The sequence below is a fragment of the Dipodomys merriami genome, unplaced genomic scaffold (assembly GCF_024711535.1).
Source record: "Dipodomys merriami isolate MVZ:Mamm:240054 unplaced genomic scaffold, mDipMer1.0.p SCAF_10, whole genome shotgun sequence".
In the NCBI taxonomy this organism is placed as follows: Eukaryota; Metazoa; Chordata; class Mammalia; order Rodentia; family Heteromyidae; genus Dipodomys; species Dipodomys merriami.
The window spans coordinates 50,855,786-50,876,619 of NW_027202271.1; the positions used below are offsets into that span (position 1 = coordinate 50,855,786).

Below are 20,834 nucleotides of genomic sequence, written 5' to 3' on the forward strand. Positions count from 1 at the left end.
GAGCTGAGCATCCTAGCAGATCAAGATGAGGCCCTGTTAGAGGGGAAATGGGCTTGAAGCATGGTTTAAGTAACAGAACCCTTGACAGGCAAGCACAAGGCCCTGAAAGCAAACCTCAATACTGTACCACAAAAAAAAGAATAGAAAATATACAAAATTCCAATTTTCTTCAGTATTCCTCTGCCTACTAGCTTTAGCATTTGTCTGTGAATCCTGCTTGCAACAGTATTACTGTAGAGTTTGTTCAATGATGATTTTCTTCTTTCATCATCCCTTTTATGTTTATGAATTTGAAAACTACCATGAGGTAGAGCCACATTTTATCTACATTTAATTACTATGTATTTGTGTCCATATGTACTTATATCCATATTTATGTCAATGTGGACTTAGAGACTAAGTATTATAATCTAATGATACTAGGATTAATTTCACTACACAGATTGTTACAAATTCATCCTGTGTCGTATTAATGTGTTTCCTTCATGCGCACGCATGTGTGTGTGTGTGTGTGTGTGTGTGTGTGTGTGTGTGCTCGCGAGTGTGCACGTGCGCCAGTCCTAGGGTGTGAGCACTGTCCCTTAGCTGTTTTTGTTTTTTTTTTTAATTTTTTTTTATTGTAAAGATACTATACAGAGGGTTACAGTTACATGAGTGAGGTAATGAGTACACTTCCACTTCCTCTTGAACATTGTTACCCCCTCCATTGTTTTCCCCCTACCATCCCCTCCCTCCCTCCCTTCCCCAAGGTTCTTTTTTTTTTTTTTTTTGATTGTGATTAAGTGATTACTTAATTTCCGGAAATTCACAGTATTGTGGAATAATGATGCTCATTTAAAGTCACAAGTTCATTCTAACTTTCCTGGAGCAAATTGTCTATCACAGTCTGTAATATATAACGGTGCTCATATGTTATATACCATATATGTGATCAGCAGCATGGGGATATTTAGTAGTGGTTCAACCAGATGAGTGGGAGTTCTTTGTTTCTTAAGTCCTGTTAGTTTTGTCATATCACCTAACATTTTGGATTCATCATCCACTTATCAGGGAGACCATGTACTGTTTGTCTCTTCGTTCTTGGCTTACCTCGCTCAACATGATTCCTTCTAGCTCCATCCATTTCCCTGCAAATGCCATTATTTTGTCATTTCTAATGGCTGCATAATATTCCATTGTGTATAGATACCACAATTTTTGGATCCATTCATCTGTGGTGGGGCATCTAGGTTGTTTCCATATCCTAGCTATTGCGAACAGTGCTGCAATAAACATGGAGGTGCACGTGTCCTTGTATATTGGTTCCTGTTGTTCAGGGTAGATGCCTAGAAGTGGTATGACTGGGTCGTAAGGGAGGTCAATCTTTAGCTTTCTAAGGACCCTCCAGACTGCTTTCCAAAGTGGTTGTATGAGTGTACATTCCCACCAGCAGTGTAATAGCGTTCCTCGTTCTCCACATCCCCTCCAGCATTTGTCGTTGGCTGATTTGTGGATGTGGGACATTCTGACTGGGGTAAGGTGGTATCTCAGGGTTGTCTTTATTTGCATTTCCTTCACCACCAGGGATGATGAACATTTCCTCATGTGTTTCTTTGCCATTTTTATTTCTTCATTTGAGAAGTCCCTCTTTAGTTCCCTTGCCCATTTAGTAATTGGTTTGTTGGGTTTGGGAGGGATTAGTTTCTTGAGTTCCCTGTATATACAGGATGTTAACCCCTTGTCTGATATATTGCTGGTAAATATTTTTTCCCAATTAGTTGGTTGTCTTTCTAGCTTGGTTGCGATAGCTTTATCTGTGCAGAAGCTTTTTATTTTAAGGTAGTCCCATTTGTCGAGTCTCTCTCCAATTTGTTGTGACCCTGGGACTCTGTTCAGGAAGTTCCTTCCTGTGCCTATTAGTTCAAGTGTCTCTCCTACTCTGTCCTGCAGTAGTTTCAGAGATTCAGGTTTAATGTTAAGGTCTTTAATCCATTTTGAGTTGATGTTGGTGCATGGTGATAGGCTGGGGTCCACTTTTAGTTTTCTGCATGTGGCTGCCCAGTTTTCCCAGCACCAGCGGTTGAAGAGGCTGTGTTTCTTCCATTGTATGTCTTTGGCTCCTTTGTCGAATATCAGCTGGCTGTAGGCCTGTGGATTTATTTCTGGATCTTCTGTTCCATTGGTCTTCGGGTCTGTTTTTGTGCCAGTACCATGCTGTCTTTGTTATTATAGCTCTGTAGTAGAGTTTGAAGTTCGGCATGGATAGCCCTCCCATATTGTCTTTATCCCCTAGAATTGTTTTGGCTATTCTAGGTCTTTTGTTGTTCCATATGAATTTTTGGACTGTTTTCTGTATTTCAGTGATGTACGTCATTGGGATTTTAATAGGAATTGCGTTGAATTTGTATATTAGTTTTGGAAGTATTACCATCTTTACTATATTAAGTCGGCCTATCCAGGAGCATGGGAGGTCTTTCCATTTCCTAGTGTCTTCTGCAATTTCTTTCTTTAACTTTTTATAGTTCTCATTAAATAGTTCTTTTACATCTTTGGTTAGGTTAATTCCTAAATATTTTATTTTTCGGGAGGTTATTGTGAATGGGGTTGCTCCCTTTATTTCCCTCTCTTCCTGTACATTATCAGTGTATAGGAAGGCAACTGATTTTTGTGGGTTTATTTTGTATCCTGCTATTTTGCCGAAGTGATTTATGATTTCTAAGAGTTTGGGGATGGAGTTTTTGGGATCGTGGAGGTATAGTATCATGTCGTCTGCAAAAAGGGATAGTTTAACTTCTTCTTTCCCTATGCGGATCCCTTTAATGTCTTTTTCTTGCCTTATTGCCCTGGCTAAGGGTTCTAGGACTATATTGAAGAGGAGTGGAGACAGTGGGCATCCTTGCCTTGTTCCTGATTTTAGGAGAATTGGTTGTAGCTTTTCCCCATTAAGTATAATATTGGCTATTGGTCTGTCATAAATGGCTTTTATTGTTTTTAGAAATGTTCCTTCTATTCCTATTTTCTCCAGAGCTTTTAGCATGAATGAATGTTGAATTTTGTCAAAGGCCTTTTCTGCATCTGTAGCGATAATCATGTGATTCTTGACCTTGGCTCTGTTGATATGTTGGATTACATTTATTGACTTACGTATGTTAAACCATCCCTGTGTCTCTGGGATGAAGCCTACCTGGTCATAGTGAATTATTTTTTTTATGTGTTTCTGGATTCTGTTAGCTAGAATCTTGTTAAGGATCTTTGCATCTGTGTTCATCAAGGAGATTGGCCTGTAATTCTCCTTTTTGGTTGGGTCTTTGCCTGGTTTGGGGATGAGTGTGATATTGGCTTCGTAGAATGAGTTTGGGATAGCTCCTTCCTTCTCTGTTTCTCTGAAGAGCTTGAGGAGTATGGGTATTAGTTCTTATTTAAAGGTCTTATAGAATTCTGCTGTGAATCCATCTGGTCCTGGGCTTTTTTTTGTTGGAAGACTTTTGATAGCTTCCTGTATCTCATTATAGGATATTGGCTTATTTAATTGGTTAACTTCTTCTTTGCTCAGTTTGGGCAACTTGTATTTCTCTAAAAATGCATCCATTTCTGCCCGATTTTCTTCCTTTAGAGAGTATAGCTTTTGAAAGTAGTCTGTTAGAATTGTTTGGATATCTTGGGTACGTGTGGTGATGTTTCCCGTGGCATCCCTAATCCTATTAATATGGGTTTCCTCTCTTCTTTTTTTAATTAATCTAGCCAATGGGCCATCAATTTTGTTTATTTTTTCAAAGAACCAGCTTTTTGTTTGGTTTATTTTGGTTATGGTTTTCTGATTTTCTAATTGGTTAATCTCTGCTTTTAATTTGGTTATCTGGCTTCTTCTAGTAGCTTTAGGTCCCATTTTTTCCTGTTTTTCTAGCTGTTTTAATTGCAACATGAGATTATTTACTTGGTCTGTCTCCATTCTCTTGATGTGGGCACTGAGGGCAATAAATTTGCCCCTCAGGACTGCTTTTGCTGTGTCCCACAAGTTTCTTTGTGAGGTGTTTTCATTTTCATTGAGTTGTAGGAAATGCTTTATTTCTTCTCTGATCTCTTCTGTTATCCAGGCATTGTTAAGGAGTGTGCTGTTCAATTTCCATGTATTGGAGAAATTTCTGTGGTATGCTTTGTTATTGAGAGCTAGCTTGATTCCACTGTGGTCAGATAGGATACAGGGGATTATGTCGATCCCTTTGTATTTGCTTAAGTTCCTTGCATGAACTATGATATGGTCTATTTTGGAGAAAGTTCCATGAGCTGCTGAGAAGAATGTGTACTGTGTTGTTTTAGGGTGAAATACTCGGTAGATGTCAGTTAATTCCGCTTGAAGTATGGCCTCTCTTAATTCGGTAGCTTCTTTGCCAATCCTCTGGTTGGTAGACCTGTCCTTTGGTGAGAGTGGTGTGTTAAAGTCTCCTAGTATTATCGTATTGGGATCTATTTTATTCTGTAAGTTTGAGAGCATTTGTTTGACATATCTGGGTGCACCAATATTTGGGGCATATAAGTTGATGATGGTTATATCCTCCTCTTGGATTGTTCCCTTTATTAATATGTAGTGTCCGTCCTTGTCTTTCTGTACTGATTTTAATGAAAAGTTTATTTTGTCAGATATCAGGATAGCTACACCTGCTTTCTTGCTGGGGGCGTTTGATTGGTAGATCCTTTTCACCCCTTCATTCTGAGTTTGTTTGTATGTTTGGCTGAGAGGTGGGTCTCCTGAAGGCAACAGATGGATGGGTCTTGTTTTCTTATCCAGTCCTCAGTTCGTTTTCTTTTAATTGGCGAATTCATCCCATTTATATTAAGAGAAAGTATAGAGAGATGCATTGTTGTCCTCCCTGCCATTCCGTTTTCCTAAGTTTTTCTTTTTTCCTTTCCTCCTGTGCTTGCTCAGTTAGACTTTGAGTAACGCCTGTTTGGGGCAGGCCCCAGTTCCTGGTTGCTTTCTTCAGGTTGTGTCCCCCCTCTTAGAATTCTTTGTAATGCTGGCTTAATGTTTATGTATTCATTTAGTTTTTCTTTGCTATTAAAAGTTTTCAGTTCTCCATCAAATGTGAATGCTAGCTTTGCCGGGTAGATCAGTCTGGGTTGGCAGTTATTGGCTCTCAGGGCTCGTATGGTGCTTTCCCAGGCTTTTCTTGCATTCATTGTTTGTGTGGAGAGATCTGCAGTAATTCTTATTTTTTTCCCATTGTAGTATAGCTCCTTCTTCATTTTTGCTGCATGCAGGATTGTTTCCTTATTATTCAGATCTATCATTTTTACTATAATGTGTCTAGAAGTGTTTCTCCTGGGGTCTTGCTTGTTGGGTGTTCGATAAGCTTTTGTGATGTAGTTAAGATGGTCGTTTTTGAGGTGGGGAAAATTTTCATTGATTATATTGTTAAATAGGTGTTGCATTCCCTTGCTCTGGAATTCCTCACCTTCGTCCACTCCAATTATGCGAAGGTTAAATTTTTTAGCATTATCTGCTTGCTCTTGAATATCCCTTTGGTTTAATTTGAGTGATTTTTCCATATCTGTCACTTTTTGGTCCAGTTGGTGTATTCTGTCTTCTGTATCTGACACTCTACCTTCCATTTCATTCACTCTGTTGACAGTGGCTTCTATTGTGGTTTGCATGGAGGAAATGGATCCCTTTATGGATTCAATGTTGGTTCTCAGAGTACTGATCTCACCTCTCAATGAGGTATGCATTACCTCTAATTTGGCGTTTATCTCACTTCTTACTGAGGTTTGTGCAGCTTCTATTTTTGCATGCATCTCTTGTTTGATACCCTGTATCTCTTTGGATAGTTCATCCTTGTGCTCTTTCAATTTCTGATCAATTTCTCGCTTTATTTCTTGAGTCATTGCCTCCAGCAACCCTTGGAAGTAGCCTTTGTCTTCCATTCCTGCTTTGCTCCCACTGGGGCTCTCCCCTGTGTGGCTGCTGGCTTTTGAGGTGAGCTTGCTGTCCTGGGTGGTAGTAAACCTTGTGATTTTTCTCTGTGATTTTCGCATGGAGGTTCAGGAGACTGCTCTTCAATTTTGTTTTGGTGTGTCTGTCTTTGCTTGGTTGCTGATTCTGTATTGGTAGAGAGAGTCTGTGCCTGATCTGGGTTCTGTTGGGAGCCTATTTCCAGCTGCTATTCTGACTTACTTAGGATTCTCAGCTCTCTGCTGTAGATTGCTGGCAGTTCCCGCCTTTGGAAGGGTTGAGCAGCCTAGACTGCTTGTGTTTGCTCCTACGGGTGCTCTTGTGAAGAACAGATGCTCTGGATGCACTCTCCCAAATGCTGGAGTCTGCTATGGGCTCCTGATGTGTTTTTGTTTATTTTTTTGGGGCTGGTTGTGGGCTTGAACTCTAGGTTTGGGTGCTGTCCCTCAGCTTTTCAGCTCAAGGCTGGCACCCTACCGTTTGAGCCACAGCACCACTTCTGACCCTTTTTGCTTTTGTGATGCTGAGGAATCAGATCCAGGGCCTCATACATCCAAGACTATCACTCTATTGCTGAGCCGCCTTAACAGTCTGAGCTCCTGCTTACTATCAGGTGCTGGCAGCCTGTGTTGCCCAATTCCCAGTCTAGGGTATATGGGTGGAGTTTTGGTGGGGTTTGGGCTTCTCTTGTCCTGGGCCTCCAGGTCTTTTGTTGTCACAGGCGTGCTTCCCGGGGGAGTGTTGTTTCCTGGTTTTCTCCCCTCTGTTGAGGCGTATGCTCAGCTTTTTACTTCAATTGGGAGGAGTTGGTTGTGTTGTTCAGGCGCCAGATCCCCGGGCCTGGTTCTGGCCCCAGCCTGGAGCGCGCTTGTTAGGCCTGTGCTGATGTGTATACCACCTAGGTTATGCAGCCTGGAGCGCACTCGTTAGGCCTGTGCTGATGTGTATACCACCTAGGTTATACAGCCTGGGGGACACAGTTCAAATTTCTTCTACTGTTGGTAGTCTTGACCCAGGGGCGCTGTTCCTGGCTTGGGCATTTAAGCTCCCTTCCAGGGGTGCTCTTGCTCTAGCCTGGCCAGCTGAGTATGCTCCACGGGCTGGTGGAGCTCTCAAACAGTTCCCAGTTTTAGTGGGTCCTGTGGTCCGGGTGCTGGGGTAGGGAGTCTAGGTCAGGGTCTGGGGATTCCCTCCAGCTCTGGTCTCCCTTGAGGGATACACTTCCCCTGTGGGGTACTCACCCTGGAGCTGGTTGTTTCTGTGTGGTGTAGGTCGTCAGTTGTTGTTGCAATCCGGGCTGGGTTGGGCGGTGGTGGCTCTGTGTGATTCTTTTCTGTCTCTGCCTCTGTCGAAGCTGTCGGGTCAAGAGTGTCCACGCTCAGGCAGCTTTTTCTCGGTACCTCTGGGGCCCGAGTGACCCCGCCGGGTCGTTGCGATCGTGATCGGGCGGGCGGGTGGTCTGCAGACAGGACCCTTTGTCGCACTGCTGGCGCCGAGCGGTTTTGGCGGGATGGAACCTCTCTGCTCGGGTGGAGAGTGCTGGATCGTTGCGATCGCGATCAGGCGGGCCGGGTGGTCTGCCAACAGGTCCTTTTGTCACTCTGCTGATGCCGAGCGGCTTTGGCGGGATGGAGCCTCTCTGCTCGGGTGGAGAGTGAGGGGTGGGGGTGGGATCCTCGTGGAGACTCCCGGCTGGTAGGTTTCTCTGTTCCTGGCGATCTGCTGTTCTGCAAACCAGTACCTGATGTTCTGAAAGCGGCCCCCTGTGTCTCTGCTGTGTCTCTGGGGCTCCCGCAGCCCCCGCCGGGCCGGCTGGCCGGCGGCTTGGCGCACTGCCGCGCGGCCAGTAAAGGTTGGGGGAGGGGTCTTCGCTTTTCTCTGTTTTGAAATTCTTCTTTTCCTCTCTTTCTTTTTTTGTTATTCTCCACCTCTGGTTTTTCTCTGAGTGTTCGTCTTTTTGTTGTTGTCGTCTTTTTGTTGTTGTCGGTCTCTTGGGGAGATTAAGCGTTGGAACTCGAACTCTCTTTTTGGTTGGAGAGAGCTGTGGCGTTTCCCTACTGCCCCGTCGCCATCTTGGTCCCCCCCCCCCTTAGCAGTTTTACTCAAGGCTGGTACTCTACCACTTGAGCCACAGCTCTCATTCCAACCTTTAGTTTTGTTTTTGGTGGTGGCTGATTGGACCTAAGAATTTCATAGTCTTTTCTGCTCAGAGTGGCTTCAAACCCTGATCCTCAGATCAGAGCCTTCTCAGTAGCCCCTTCATTTCTCGAGTGTTTCTTTACTTTCTACAGACACAAGAGATTTCATTCTCATCTTTTATTTTTTTTTTTTCTATCACAGCTCTAGGATCAAACTTTTTGCCAAGGAGCTTTGTTTCTTTCCATTAGAAAATGGTATTTTGAAAAGACCTGGGTTCAAGTCTACTCCCTGCTCCCAGGCTGCCATTGTTTCCAGACCTGGGAAGAACTTCTGTGTCCAATGTCATGGTCATCTTTCTGGAAGAGACAGCCCCCTGTACTTCTGTAGTTGGAGAAGTATAAATTAAGACAATGCTCTTCATTCTCTTCCCTCTTCTTCCCTAGTTCTTCAGTTTGGATTTACAACTATCTTTGTGGCGGCTTTTCCTCTAGCGCCCCTTCTGGCCTTACTGAATAACATAATTGAAATCCGACTTGATGCTTACAAGTTTGTCACACAGTGGAGGAGACCTTTAGCTTCAAGGGCCAAAGACATAGGTAAGCTAGAACTGGGTTTGTTTTACTCAAGCATACAGATATTAACCATCTGGGGAGAAGAGATTCAAAAGCCACCAACTTTCTTATGGTTCCCAAGTTAGATGATTCAATTGACTTTTTGCAATGAATAATTATGTTCATTTTGAAATAATACACAAGAAGTAAAGCTATTTAGAAACATAATTTCTAGCATAATTTATACATTGATTCTCAATTTGGTTACTTTTATCTTAAGACTATAAAATTGAAAGTACTGGTTCATTATAGCTTCAAAATAGGGCTAGAGGAATGGCTCAGATAGTAGAGCATTTGCTTAATAAGCACAAGGCCCTGATTCAAACCCTAATATAAGAAAGAAAGAGGTAGGAAGGAGAGTAGTCAGAGGGAGGGGGAGGTAAGGAGGGAGGAAGGAAGGAATGAAGGATGAGGGGAAGAAAGAATGGAAGAAGGAAGAAAGAAGGAGAGTGAAAGAAGGTAGGGACGGAGGAGGGAAGGCAGGCAGGCAGGAAGGAAGGTGGGAAGGGAAGAGGGAAGAAAAGAGGAGAAAGGGAAGGAGGAAGGGAAATCTTCTGGACCAGGCATGGAGATGCATAGCTGTAAAATGTAAGCCTGGCCACTAGAGAGGCAAAGGTAGAACAATCTCTCCTTAACACCTGTTGCGGAAAAAAAAAGCATGAGACTCTATCACAAAAACACTAAAAACAAAAAGGTCTAGGGGCCTAGCTCTAGCAATAGAGCAACAGGAATATGCCTCAATATTGCAATCCATCAATTATTAAATAAAATCCAATGGTTCTTCCCTTTGCTTAACTTTTTTATTTTGCACTTTCCTAAATATTTTTTCAGATTCACATGAAGTATCACTGAGATTCTCTAACAGCAGAGATGGCCTTTGGTCTTGACCAGAGATGCAGATAGAGTCAGACACAGTCTTCTTAAGAGCTGCCTGAGATCAGGGACTGTCCTCCATTCATGTCTGCCTCCTGTGCAGAGCAGACAGGCCCTCAGCCAGTACTCATGGAAGAGAATCCAGTATAGACGCTCTTGCTGGCTGGTGCCTTTCAAATGTCATTCAGAACAAGCCCTGTCAGTGATCACCTTTTCTGGACCAGTGCACCAGAGTCTGGGCCCACAAGGATAATTAGGAGTGACCCTGATCATACCCTTAAAGTGGTTCTGATCTAATGGTGGCTGAATGTTCTGTGTGAGTCTTACTAGCTGGTGTTTGGGTGCCTAACCAATGACCCTGTTTCTCTGACTTGTGTCTGATCCTGAAGGAAATCAGGAGCACCCTGGCCCTGCCACAAGAAGCCCTTTAATGCCAAGGTACCCAGAAGCACAAATTCTTAATCCTGGCTGCCAGAGCCAGTATTTGGAAAGCTAGATGTAAGGAAGCTGTAGAAACGATGATTGAAAATGAATGACTTGTGTTGCTTTCATTCTCATTTGCTCAGATGCTATGCATGGAACTAATGCCACACTTCTATTTGAATAGGAATTTGGTATGGAATTCTTGAAGGCATTGGGATTCTCTCTGTTATTACCAATGCATTTGTCATCGCAATCACGTCAGACTTTATTCCTCGCTTGGTGTATGCTTATAAGTATGGACCATGTGCAGGCCAAGGAGAAGCTGGACAGAAGTAAGTGTTCTGTGACACTGTTATGAAGTCTCCATTTCCTAGTCATGGTGTGGTGTTGGGCACTAGGAGAGAAGCCTTTGTTCTGAGGCATGTGACACACAAGCCCAGACAAGAAGGTCTGTGGGAGGGAGGTGGAACGATGAGGTAATTACACTTGTAGCCAAAGAAGACACATCTCATTCTCCTGAAGGCTTAGAGATCAAACACGCCAGATGGGTTTTTGGTGGAATTGAATGTGAGAATAGTCATTGTTTTCTCCTCTTGTCTCTGTCCTCTATAATCAGAAACATGTGATCTACTAATGTGTATAACAGTAAGAGTAACACGTATGTAGTTATACCATTGTGAGGAGTTTGTCAAAGAACACATTTTCTGATTCACATTGGGTCAATATATGTAGACTGAAATTTTTATATGGGAAATAATGGAATCATGTACCTAGAACCCAGTAAGCATTCAATAAATATTTGTGGTGATTTTCCCCTCGATTTATCCTAAGCAATGTCTGTATTTTCCCAGTCAAACTAAGGCATAACTCTATATTCCCCTAACCAGGACACTATGTAGATGTGATCAGATAAGAGCCAGCCAGTATTGTGACATATTCCATCTAGCTTTTACTTTTATACTTGGAGAACAAGACAAGAAGTGTACAAGTATTTTAAACTGGGCACTGGTGGCTCATGTCTGTAATCCTAGCTACTCAGGAGTCTGAGATCTGAGAATTGTGCATCGAAACCTGGCTGGATAGACAAATCCATGAGACTCTTATCTCCAATGAGCCAGCAAAAAGTTGGAAATGGAGGTATGACTCAAGCAATAGAACACCAGCCTTCAGTTAAAAAAAAAAAAACCAAGGGTTGGTACTCAGGCCCTGAGTTCAAGAAACCCCAGTATCATCAGCATGGGAGAAGGAGAAGGGGAGGGGAAGGGGGAAGGAGAAAGGGAAGGAGAAGCAGAGAGGAGAGAGAGGAGGAAGGGGTCTTCAAATATTTTAAAAATCTGTAAAGTCAAAATAGTAATCTAACCGTAATTACAGGACTTTGAAGTGTGTAGGTCAGATAGAGTTGGAGATCTCATTTCTTGATGCATGATTGTCTCTCAGGGCTGCTGCCTAGTATCAGCAGTCTTGCCTCCTGGTTTACTATCCTGAGCCAACGTCATCTATAGCCATTGTAGTTCAATGAGCCTAAAGAAATAAAGTGCCACTAAACCAAGTCAATTGAATTAAGCAAACCTGGCCTGGATCCAATTCCACTATTAATCTAACATAAGTGCACTAAGGCTCAGATTGTTTAGGAGTGTGATACAAGCTCACAATCCAATTAGTTGAAGATGTTTCTATGAAGTTCTTTATGACAAGAACCCTGTGGCTATTTGACACTAATTATCTAGGAACTTCAAGTGAGTATGTCATTCCATTTTAGAGATTTAAGTCTTAGATTGTACTACTTAGGCATTTCTTTCTCATTGTAACTACAGTCAACATTCTCTTTTGGGCGTAGACTTTAAAAAAAAAAACTAAGCCTAATCTTTCTAAAAGATTATACTATTTAAGCTCTCCGTAAAGTCTATTATACTTAGATCAAAGCCCAACGAAGTCAACACCAGGAAATGGAAATGGGTACATCCAAGAAGGGGGGTTGGGACCAAGGGGAGAGAGGTAGATGAATGAAGTGGGGAAACGGGAAGAATGCCATCAAGAATTCACTGTATGCACCACAAAATTAAGAAAAGTAAGGGAAGGGGTGAGACTATCGAAGGGGGTGACACTAATCAAGACGCATTGTATTCACAACTGCTTTGTTATAGGACACCTCCTCTGTACAACTACTTAAAGATAATGGGTTAAAAAAAAACAAGCTACTTTCACGTATGTTTTACATTTCTCCTCAGCACAACTCTGGGAAAGAGGCAACATTACTGCCATCACTTGGAGGACAGTAAAAGGTTAAGGGAAGTCAATTCCAGAGACACAGTTGGCACACACAGAGGTGAAACTGCTCTGATATCTAGTTCATCAGTGCCACAGGGTCCTGTGGCTTGCCAACAAGTGGGGATTAAATTTTATCTTATAACCTCCTTAACTCAGCTGTACTTCCTAGGGTTTTTTTAAATTATGTATGGTATTTTATTAATTTATTTTGTGTGTTGGTACTAGGCCTTGAACTCAATACATAGTCCCTGCCTTTTAGAACTCTTTTTCCCCCTTTTTTCCCCCTCTTTTTCTGTGCCATTCAAGGGACTTGAACTCAGGGCCTGGGTACAGTCCCTTATCTTTTTTGCTCTGTACTAGCATTCTACCATTTGAGCCGCAGTTCCACTTCTGGCCCTTTGGTAGTTAATTGGAAGTAAAAGTGTTAAGGCTTTTCCTGCCTAGGCTGGCTTCACCATGATCCTCAGATACCAGTTTCCTGAGTAGCTAGTATTACACGGGTGAGCCACTGGCACCCTACAATTTTCTTTGCAAAACTGTCCCTTTGATGTAAGAATTCGCTTTCACTTTCAGTGTATGGTTCTGTCTCTGTCTTTTAATCCACTGGTCATTTTTCTGTGTGTTCAAATATATATATATATATATATATATATATATATATATATATATATATATGTATATATTTCTTCATGAATCTTATTTTCTACCCTAGCAGCCATGCTATTACTTTTACATTTTTTTCCTCCCTCTGTTGCCTCCTTTTTCTTTTTCCAATTTAGAAATGCTTTTGCAATGATTGAACTTAGAGGGTAGCAGAAGCGTTGAATTTTAGAAAGTCACAGGCTTTGGGAATAAGATGTGTAGCTGTAGTGAACTCCTCCTTCGAACTGAATCCAGCTGTGGTGATGCCATTCTTCCGTTTAAATTGAACCTAATGCAGAAGTGCTCCATGGCAGTCAGTTACCTTGTCTCTCTCCAAAGCTCTAGGTCACATCTGCATTCCCTCCTTGCTCTTCTTTAAGCCTTCCCTGGCTTCTCCATGAGTGAGAATTTCATTCATATGTCCTGCATCCTTTGGTTCACATGCTCCCTTGTCCTTATGAGAAAGCGTTGCTCCTTCCTGCCCTATGGGTTGTGTCCCTGGCCACGTTGTACACTGCTTGAGAGCAGGGGATCACAGCTTTCATTCCTGTACATTCCAGGCACAGCCCATTTGGCTTAGATCCTTGACAATCAAAGCTACAGTGACATGGTGGAAAGACCATCTAGCTAGGTCTGAAGTTACAAGTGTTTAGAGGCAGTGTTGTCTAAACACTGGGTGCGCTAGAAGTTTTTGACTTTTTTTTCTTTCCTCTGGATGTGTTCCTTCTTACTGGCTTCAGCTTAGCTGGGCCAAGTCTTGAAGTTCATTCACGCTGCTCACTGTTAGCAAGATGAAGTTACCTCCACTCATGGGGTGCCTTCACATGAATCCGGTGGAAAGGAGTATACAGGGCTCTGAGCATGCATCCAGACACAAAAACTATGAAGTAATCCCAAAGATGTGTATTATAAAATAGTTCTTCATAGTTAAAATGCTAATGAGCTATTCTGGGTGGGACATAACTTTAATCCCAGTTACTTGGAAAGCAGAGACAAGAAGATCCTTGTCCCAAGACCAGCCCAGCCAAAAGCCCAAGACCTTATCTTGGGGAAAAACCAACACAAATATTTTATAAAGGACTAGGAGCATGGGTCAAGTGGTATTGTTAGTGCTACAATGCAATTGACCAACTAAAAATATTCCTAGACAATATATAGTAACCAGGTCAATTCCCTTCCCCCCCCCCACAACCCTGCCACTAAACAGACAAAATGACTGTGTTGTCAGAAAGCCATGGACTGGTTTTTCAAAACATTTTATAAAGATACATGATGGCCTTACAATTATCATGAAGTATATACGTTAAAAGATATCCTTGGATAGTGACATGAATCAAAGCAAATGATCCTAATCAGGTCCCAGTGGCTCACAGCTATATAACCCTAACTACTTAGAAGGCTGAGCTCTGAAGGATCATTCTCATCTTACTTATATAATACCTGACATCTTTACTGCAACAAGTGAGAAGTCCCCTTTCTTCTATCCTCCCTCCTCAGCCTGAGAAGCTTCACCTAGAAAGCAGATTTGACTTTAAAACACACACACACACACACACACACACACACACACACACACACACACACACACACACACACACACACACACACACACACACACACACACACACACACACACACACACACACACACACACACACACACACACCCCATCTTCCTAATTGCCCCTAGCTTTTGCAAATTCTGGTTCCTATTCCTAGGCTGTTGATATCTCAATATCTAAAACCTCAAAGGCCAATTCAAAGACATGTTCTGGTGAGATTGATCTGAAATCCAGAGACCTGTGAGGCTTCTTGAAAGAGTGTTGCTTCCTAATGCAACCACAGCGATGCCTTTTTCAGAAATGCACACAGAGGCCATATGGTTTCTGCTGCTGTCTGTGGCTGTCCAGCTATGGCAAAAGGTTGGTGAGCTGGCACATGGACACCACTGGCTCAACTATATACTTTTCCCAAAAGTATGGGAAATCTTACTTCCTGGAATTCACCACAGCCTCAACTATTCGACATTGGCAGTAGCTGAGATTCTACTGTGGTGAAAGGGACTCAGGAAAGGTCTAGAATGTTCAGTATTAGTAGCTCTTTTTCTCCTATGATGATTGAAAATGAGATGGAGAGAAGATGAGAACCTTATGTCCATATTCCATGCTTTGTACCACCCCCCCCCAAGGAATAACCAGACATTGAAGACATGTTTTCCACAGGGATGTGTGATTGGCATTACATGTGGATACTTCATCAACAGATTCACAGATTGGTCCCCTTTATTTTTGGGATAGAGAATGACAGATATTGTCCATAAAACAGGTGTCTTACTTGAATTTTGATGCTATCAATGGAGTTTTTCAACAGAGAACCAGTAGATAGCAACTTTAATCTCCACCGTGCACCAGGCCCATTTTGGGAGATAAGACTGCAGAAATATTCCATTTCACTCTTGAGCCTGGGTTTTGCCCTTTAAGGTTGGTAGATTTCTGTGTTTCACAACTAGCTCTCCCTCAGTGACAACTAATAATCATCAATAAGTTGATTTGCTTTCACATCAAGTTCATGGATGAGAGAGTCATCACTTCATCACTCCAAACTGCCCTTTCAAGGAGAGGTAGCCAAGGATTAAGGCATGTTACATGCCCACTGGCCATTTGTATTCCCCAATGGGAATAAAGAGGGTAAATCAATAACAAATGGGCCTTTCGGTCTGCCTCATTTTTTTTAAGGCTGTGATAAAGTCAATGATTTCTCTTAAACTAAATAATACACCTAACCAATGTGCTCTCAGAACTGTTTGGATCTTGACTTTAAAGTTCAGCAACTCAGTATAATCATGTCAGACACACTGAAGAGTATCCGAAGAGTCATAAATCCATTCAATAATAATTATGTGTTCCCTTCCTGCTAGATACAAGAAATTAATAAATGAATAATCATTGCTCACATTTATCTTGTTATAGGTTAAGCCTGGTATTTCATGCTGTACATACATCCCCATGATAACACGATGGGGGGACCCAGTTACATGGAACTGGCAATATGGTGGCACATATTTGTAATCCCAGCTACTCAGCATACAGAAACAGGAAGGTCAAAGTTCAGAGCTAGCCTAAGCAAATTAGATAGACTTTATTTCAAGAACAATACAGCTACTCAAGAGGCAGACCCTGTTCAAGACCAGCCCATACAAAGTCAGAGCAGGACCCTGCCTTAAAAGGGCTGGGGGTATACCTCAGAAGGTAAAACACTGCTCAAGGCCCTGAGTTCAATCCCCAGCACTGGAAAAAAAATATAGGAATAGGTAGATAAGTCAGTGTTAGAACAGTTTGTCTAGCAGGCTAAGTTCAATCTCGAGCAACCCACACATACACAAAGTTGCATAACTTGTCAAGATTATATGACTAGAAAGGAGCAGAGGTAACATTTGATCCCACAGACAAACTTTTAGTATTATAATGCACTGTCTGCCAGTAGAGAATGAGAAGAAAGCCACATCCTCAGAAAGCCTGTTATCACTGGGGAGTCCAGGAAATTGTGTTATTCCTGGTCCATTCACAAGACAATGTCCTGAATATCAAGCACTGTTTAAAGGCATATGTTAAAAGGTATCTATGATTGCTGGGCACCAGTGGCTCACTGGCTCATCAGGCTGAGCTCTGAGGATCACGGTTCAAAGCCAGCCTGGGGAATGTCCATGAGACTCTCATCTCCAGTTACCCACCAAAAAACCAGAAGTGGCGCTGTGGCTCAAGTGGTAGAGCACTAGCCTTGAGCTGAAGAGCTCAGGGACAGTGCCCAGGCCCAGAGTTCAAGCCCCACAACTGACCAAAAAATAAAGGTGTCTATGAGAGTATTACGTTTATGCCCATCAAGTTTTCATACATTGTTATTTCAGTAAAAGAATGTGTTTAGACTTGAAACTACTTTCTTTGTGAGGGGTGTGGATAGGTGTACTGGGGTTTGAACTCAAGACCTCACATTTGTGAGCAAATCCTTTACCACTTGAGCCACAGAATTCTTTTTGCTGTAAGTATTTTTCTAGCCTATGGCTCAGGCCAGCCTTGGACCATAGACTTCCTACTTAAGCCTCTCAAACAGCTGGGATTTTAGGCATGAGTCACCATACCAGGCTACAAGATAGTTTTCAAAGATATAAGAGATTTCTGAGACATAGACTTTTCTTACACATAAACTTTTAAAAACTGCTATTTCATAAATGCAAATATTACTAGAATGATCAATAGAATCATTGGTTCTCTTTACCCATTCAATTGAGAAGGATCAATAGGCAGTGTTTAGTTTCTCTCCAGTCACATCAATTGAATTGCATGATTACTGGGTTCCTTTCACTAAGTGGGATTTTGCTAGGTCCTAGGATAAAAGAATACTTAAGAAACTAGTTCTGCTGCTCAAAATCTACAGTCTGAAAGAGAAGACGTACACATATATAGCCAACACTTGAACAAATCATGTGGTAATTGTAAACTAAGTGCCTCAGTGCTTCAGAGAAAGAAGAGAAGAAGGAGAGTTGTGCTGACTGGGGGATTAGGGTATTTTCTCAGGAGTGGATTAGTAGCATTGCTTACTCATTTGTTAGCTATTTTTAATCTTTTCTGTGACCAAATACCTGACAGAAGCAATTTAGAGGAGGAGAGATTTCTTCTGGTCCTCCTTTTCCAAGGGTTCAGCCCACAGTCTTGGCACTATGTTCCTGGGCCTGAAGTAAGGAAGGAAAAATGGCCTGGCAACAGGAATGTGTGACAGAGACACTCACTTCCTGGAGGACAAGCAGACACAGGAAGGGACCAAGCACAAGACAACCTCTAAGCACCTCCCCCCAGATACCTACTTCCTCCAGTGATGTCCTACCTCCTAAGGTTTCCAGAACCTTGCAAAATACCCCATCATTTGGGAACCTAGGCTTTAAAACCTGAGCCTGTGGAAGACATTGCATAGTCAAACCCATCACTGAGAAAGGACTAGGAAATTCCAGCAGAAAAGTCAGTCTAGCAGAGACCAAAAAAAGGTGTTGTACTCATATATCACATGTAGCATGAGATGTGAGATAAGAAACATCAGAGTCACACTAACCATATGCATGCCATTTTGAATTTCTTCAAGTTTAATGAATATTGACGAGTGAGAGTAAGTATGTCTATGTATGTGTGTGTGTTTATGTGTTTGTGTGTATGATCACATGATGCTGTCATTTACCTGTTTCACTGAAGCATTGACTGGAGTACTGATGATAATTTTGAACCAGACAGACTAGAACAAAGAAGTAACTTGTTCCTGATTCCAAATGCCTATGGCTTTCAAGTTCCTGTGACAAGACAAGGCACTTGGAATTGTAGAGAATTCTAGGAAGTTGGGTCTTCTAGGAAGTAATGAAAGTGGATGCAGAAAAGCTGACTCAGGATCTAATTATAGAATCTGTATTCTCTCCGAGGTGCATGGTTGGCTATGTGAATGCCAGCTTGTCTGTATTTCGGATTTCTGACTTCGAGAACCGGTCTGAGCCTGAGTCTGATGGCAGTGAGTTCTCGGGGACTCCTCTCAAGTACTGCAGGTACTGGCTCTAGCAAAGGGGTTGTGTACCCTGACAGCTCCTTACGGCTGAGTTAAAGCAGTGCTGCTCAATCTTCACTGTGCTTTATAGTCAAATGATAAAAAAAATGAAATTCATCAAGGGGAAGTAGGGAATGAAATAAAACAGAAACACTGAAGAAGTTTCAAATAAAATTAGTTAAAAGAGGACCATAACTGGGTCAGTAAGGTTAGTTACAAATCCAGGATTATGAGTAGGCCAATTCTGTGCCCTTGAGAGCCAAAATAATGTTAAATAAAGAAGCAAGGGATGAAGAATAGCCAGGACACTTTTGAGGATATGAGATTCATCTTATGCTAAGACAGAGTATGAAATTTCAGTGAATAATTAGTGTGGTGGTATTGCAGGTAAATAGAATTGAGAACTCCAAACACAGAAAAAATCATGTACTATGGTTTCCTCTACAAATAGTCCAAAGCAGAAAAAGTAAACCTTCTACTTAGGAAAATGTGTGCAGGAATGAAACTATAGAAAAAAAAAACAAAAGAATCATTATCACAAAAGTTAGAATATAGTTACCTCTCAGGGTAGTTGAAAAATTACAAAATAGTTACCTCTAATATTCTGTGTTTCATCTTGGATGGAAAGTCCACAAGGATTTGCTTTTTCTTTCAAAAGAATAACCCCCTATTATACTAGGGAAACAACGTTTATCCAAGCCAGTGAGTCATCCACTCCTTGGGAAATAGACAAAATGCATTACTTAGGCCCAGAGGAAATTTTCCATATTCCTACATTATAAAATTGAAGTATCATTTTCTAAAAACAACTAAATCACTTGGCAATCTCTCCTCCAAATGTTAGTATTAACATTAAAGTAAATAATATTAATGCCATTTGACTACTTAATGCCATCTTTTAAGGTTAGAGAAGTAAAACTTTGATTTTATTCACTTTGAAACTGGGCCTCGTGGTTGCACAGAGACAGAGGGAAGTCAGAGCAGAGGCAGCCTGTTGCTTTGCAAATAAATAGGTTGGCCACACCAAAAGCTGAGAAACAGGGCTGGAAATGGAGAACAATCATAGACTACATGAGACAAGTACTTAGCATGTTAAAGTCCCTGTATATTCTCTCTCTCTCTCTCTCTCTCTCTCTCTCTCTCTCTCTCTCTCTCTCTCTCTCTCTCTCTCTCTCTCTCTCTCTCTCTCTCTCTCTCTCTCTCTCTCTCTCTCTCTCTCTCTTTCTCTCACTCACACACACACACACACATGCACACACACACATACACACAGTTAGAGGGCAACTTGTGTTTAAACACAGCTTTTTTTCCATACTCTGTCTAATAGAAACACACCAGCGGGGTCATGGGTAAGCTGAAGCAAAAACTCAGAGCACTTGCAACTATAATCTGCAAGCCATAAAAGAAAAGAATTAAGGTACAAATTTTAGAGGCAGACCCTAATTGATTGATTTTTGATTGATTGATTGATTGTGCCAGTATTGGAGCTTGAACTCAGGGCCTAGTGCTCTCTCTTGGCTTTTTTGCTCAAGGTTGTTGCTCTACCACTGACACGACACCTCTACTTCTTGTATTTTTATTAATAGGGAAAACTTCCCCAAAAGGAATTTTTAGTGGTAGTCAACACTGTTGTATAAAAAGTTTAAGGAGTCACAGAACAACTAAGTTACATTCTAACAAAGTGAGTACCAGGAGGCTGGACCTTGAGGTATCAGAGAAAAGGGGAAAATGAATAGAGCAAGGAAAGGTGGGTGAGTGGAGTAATATTCAGTGTGCACATGTGAAGATGGAGCCAGGTACATTGAATGGATGAGTGGAGGCAGAAAGACAGGAGAGAATGAGGGAAGGGGTGACATTGATCAAGGTGCTTTGTACTCACAAACTGACATGTTAAATTGAAACCCCTTTGTACTTAAATAATAAAAAATAAACAGATAATAATAATAATAAAAGTTTATGGCTCCACTGAGGGTGACTGGAAACTGGGGTCAGTTTGTATATTTTTATAAACATACCACTGACTAAAAATCAGATATATATATATATATATATATATATAGAGAGAGAGAGAGAGAGAGAGAGAGAGAGAGAACAAAAGTAACTTTCTACCATTATGAAATCCTTACTTGGAATATTTCTGAAATATAGGTATCTAGACATGAACAAAGGGATGCCATTTCTTAACTTTATTGCAGAAAACTTACTAAGTAGCTCCACTTTACAAAAAGTCAACAGAGGGCAGAGTAAGACATGTGAACTTTTGTTCCTGAACATTCTTCTTCCTAAAAGTCAATGCGTAGTAATTGAACCTGCAATGGGGAAAATGAAGCACAGAGTAGCGAGAACAGTGCTTTAGATGCTCTTTTCATCCTT

The 20,834-nt window shown here is 41.7% G+C and overlaps 1 protein-coding gene across 4 annotated transcripts in view; it reads left to right on the top strand.

The window, feature by feature from the left end:
* Window positions 1–20,834, top strand: part of Ano4 (anoctamin 4) — a 329,923-nt gene that overhangs the window by 300,347 nt on the left and 8,742 nt on the right. For all 4 annotated transcript variants that reach the window (XM_069991146.1, XM_069991120.1, XM_069991129.1 and 1 more), the window contains 3 exons: window positions 8,512–8,664; window positions 10,160–10,307; window positions 18,343–18,462. In XM_069991146.1, coding sequence (XP_069847247.1) covers window positions 8,512–8,664; window positions 10,160–10,307; window positions 18,343–18,462 — 421 coding nt within the window. The remainder of the gene's footprint in view (window positions 1–8,511; window positions 8,665–10,159; window positions 10,308–18,342; window positions 18,463–20,834) is intronic.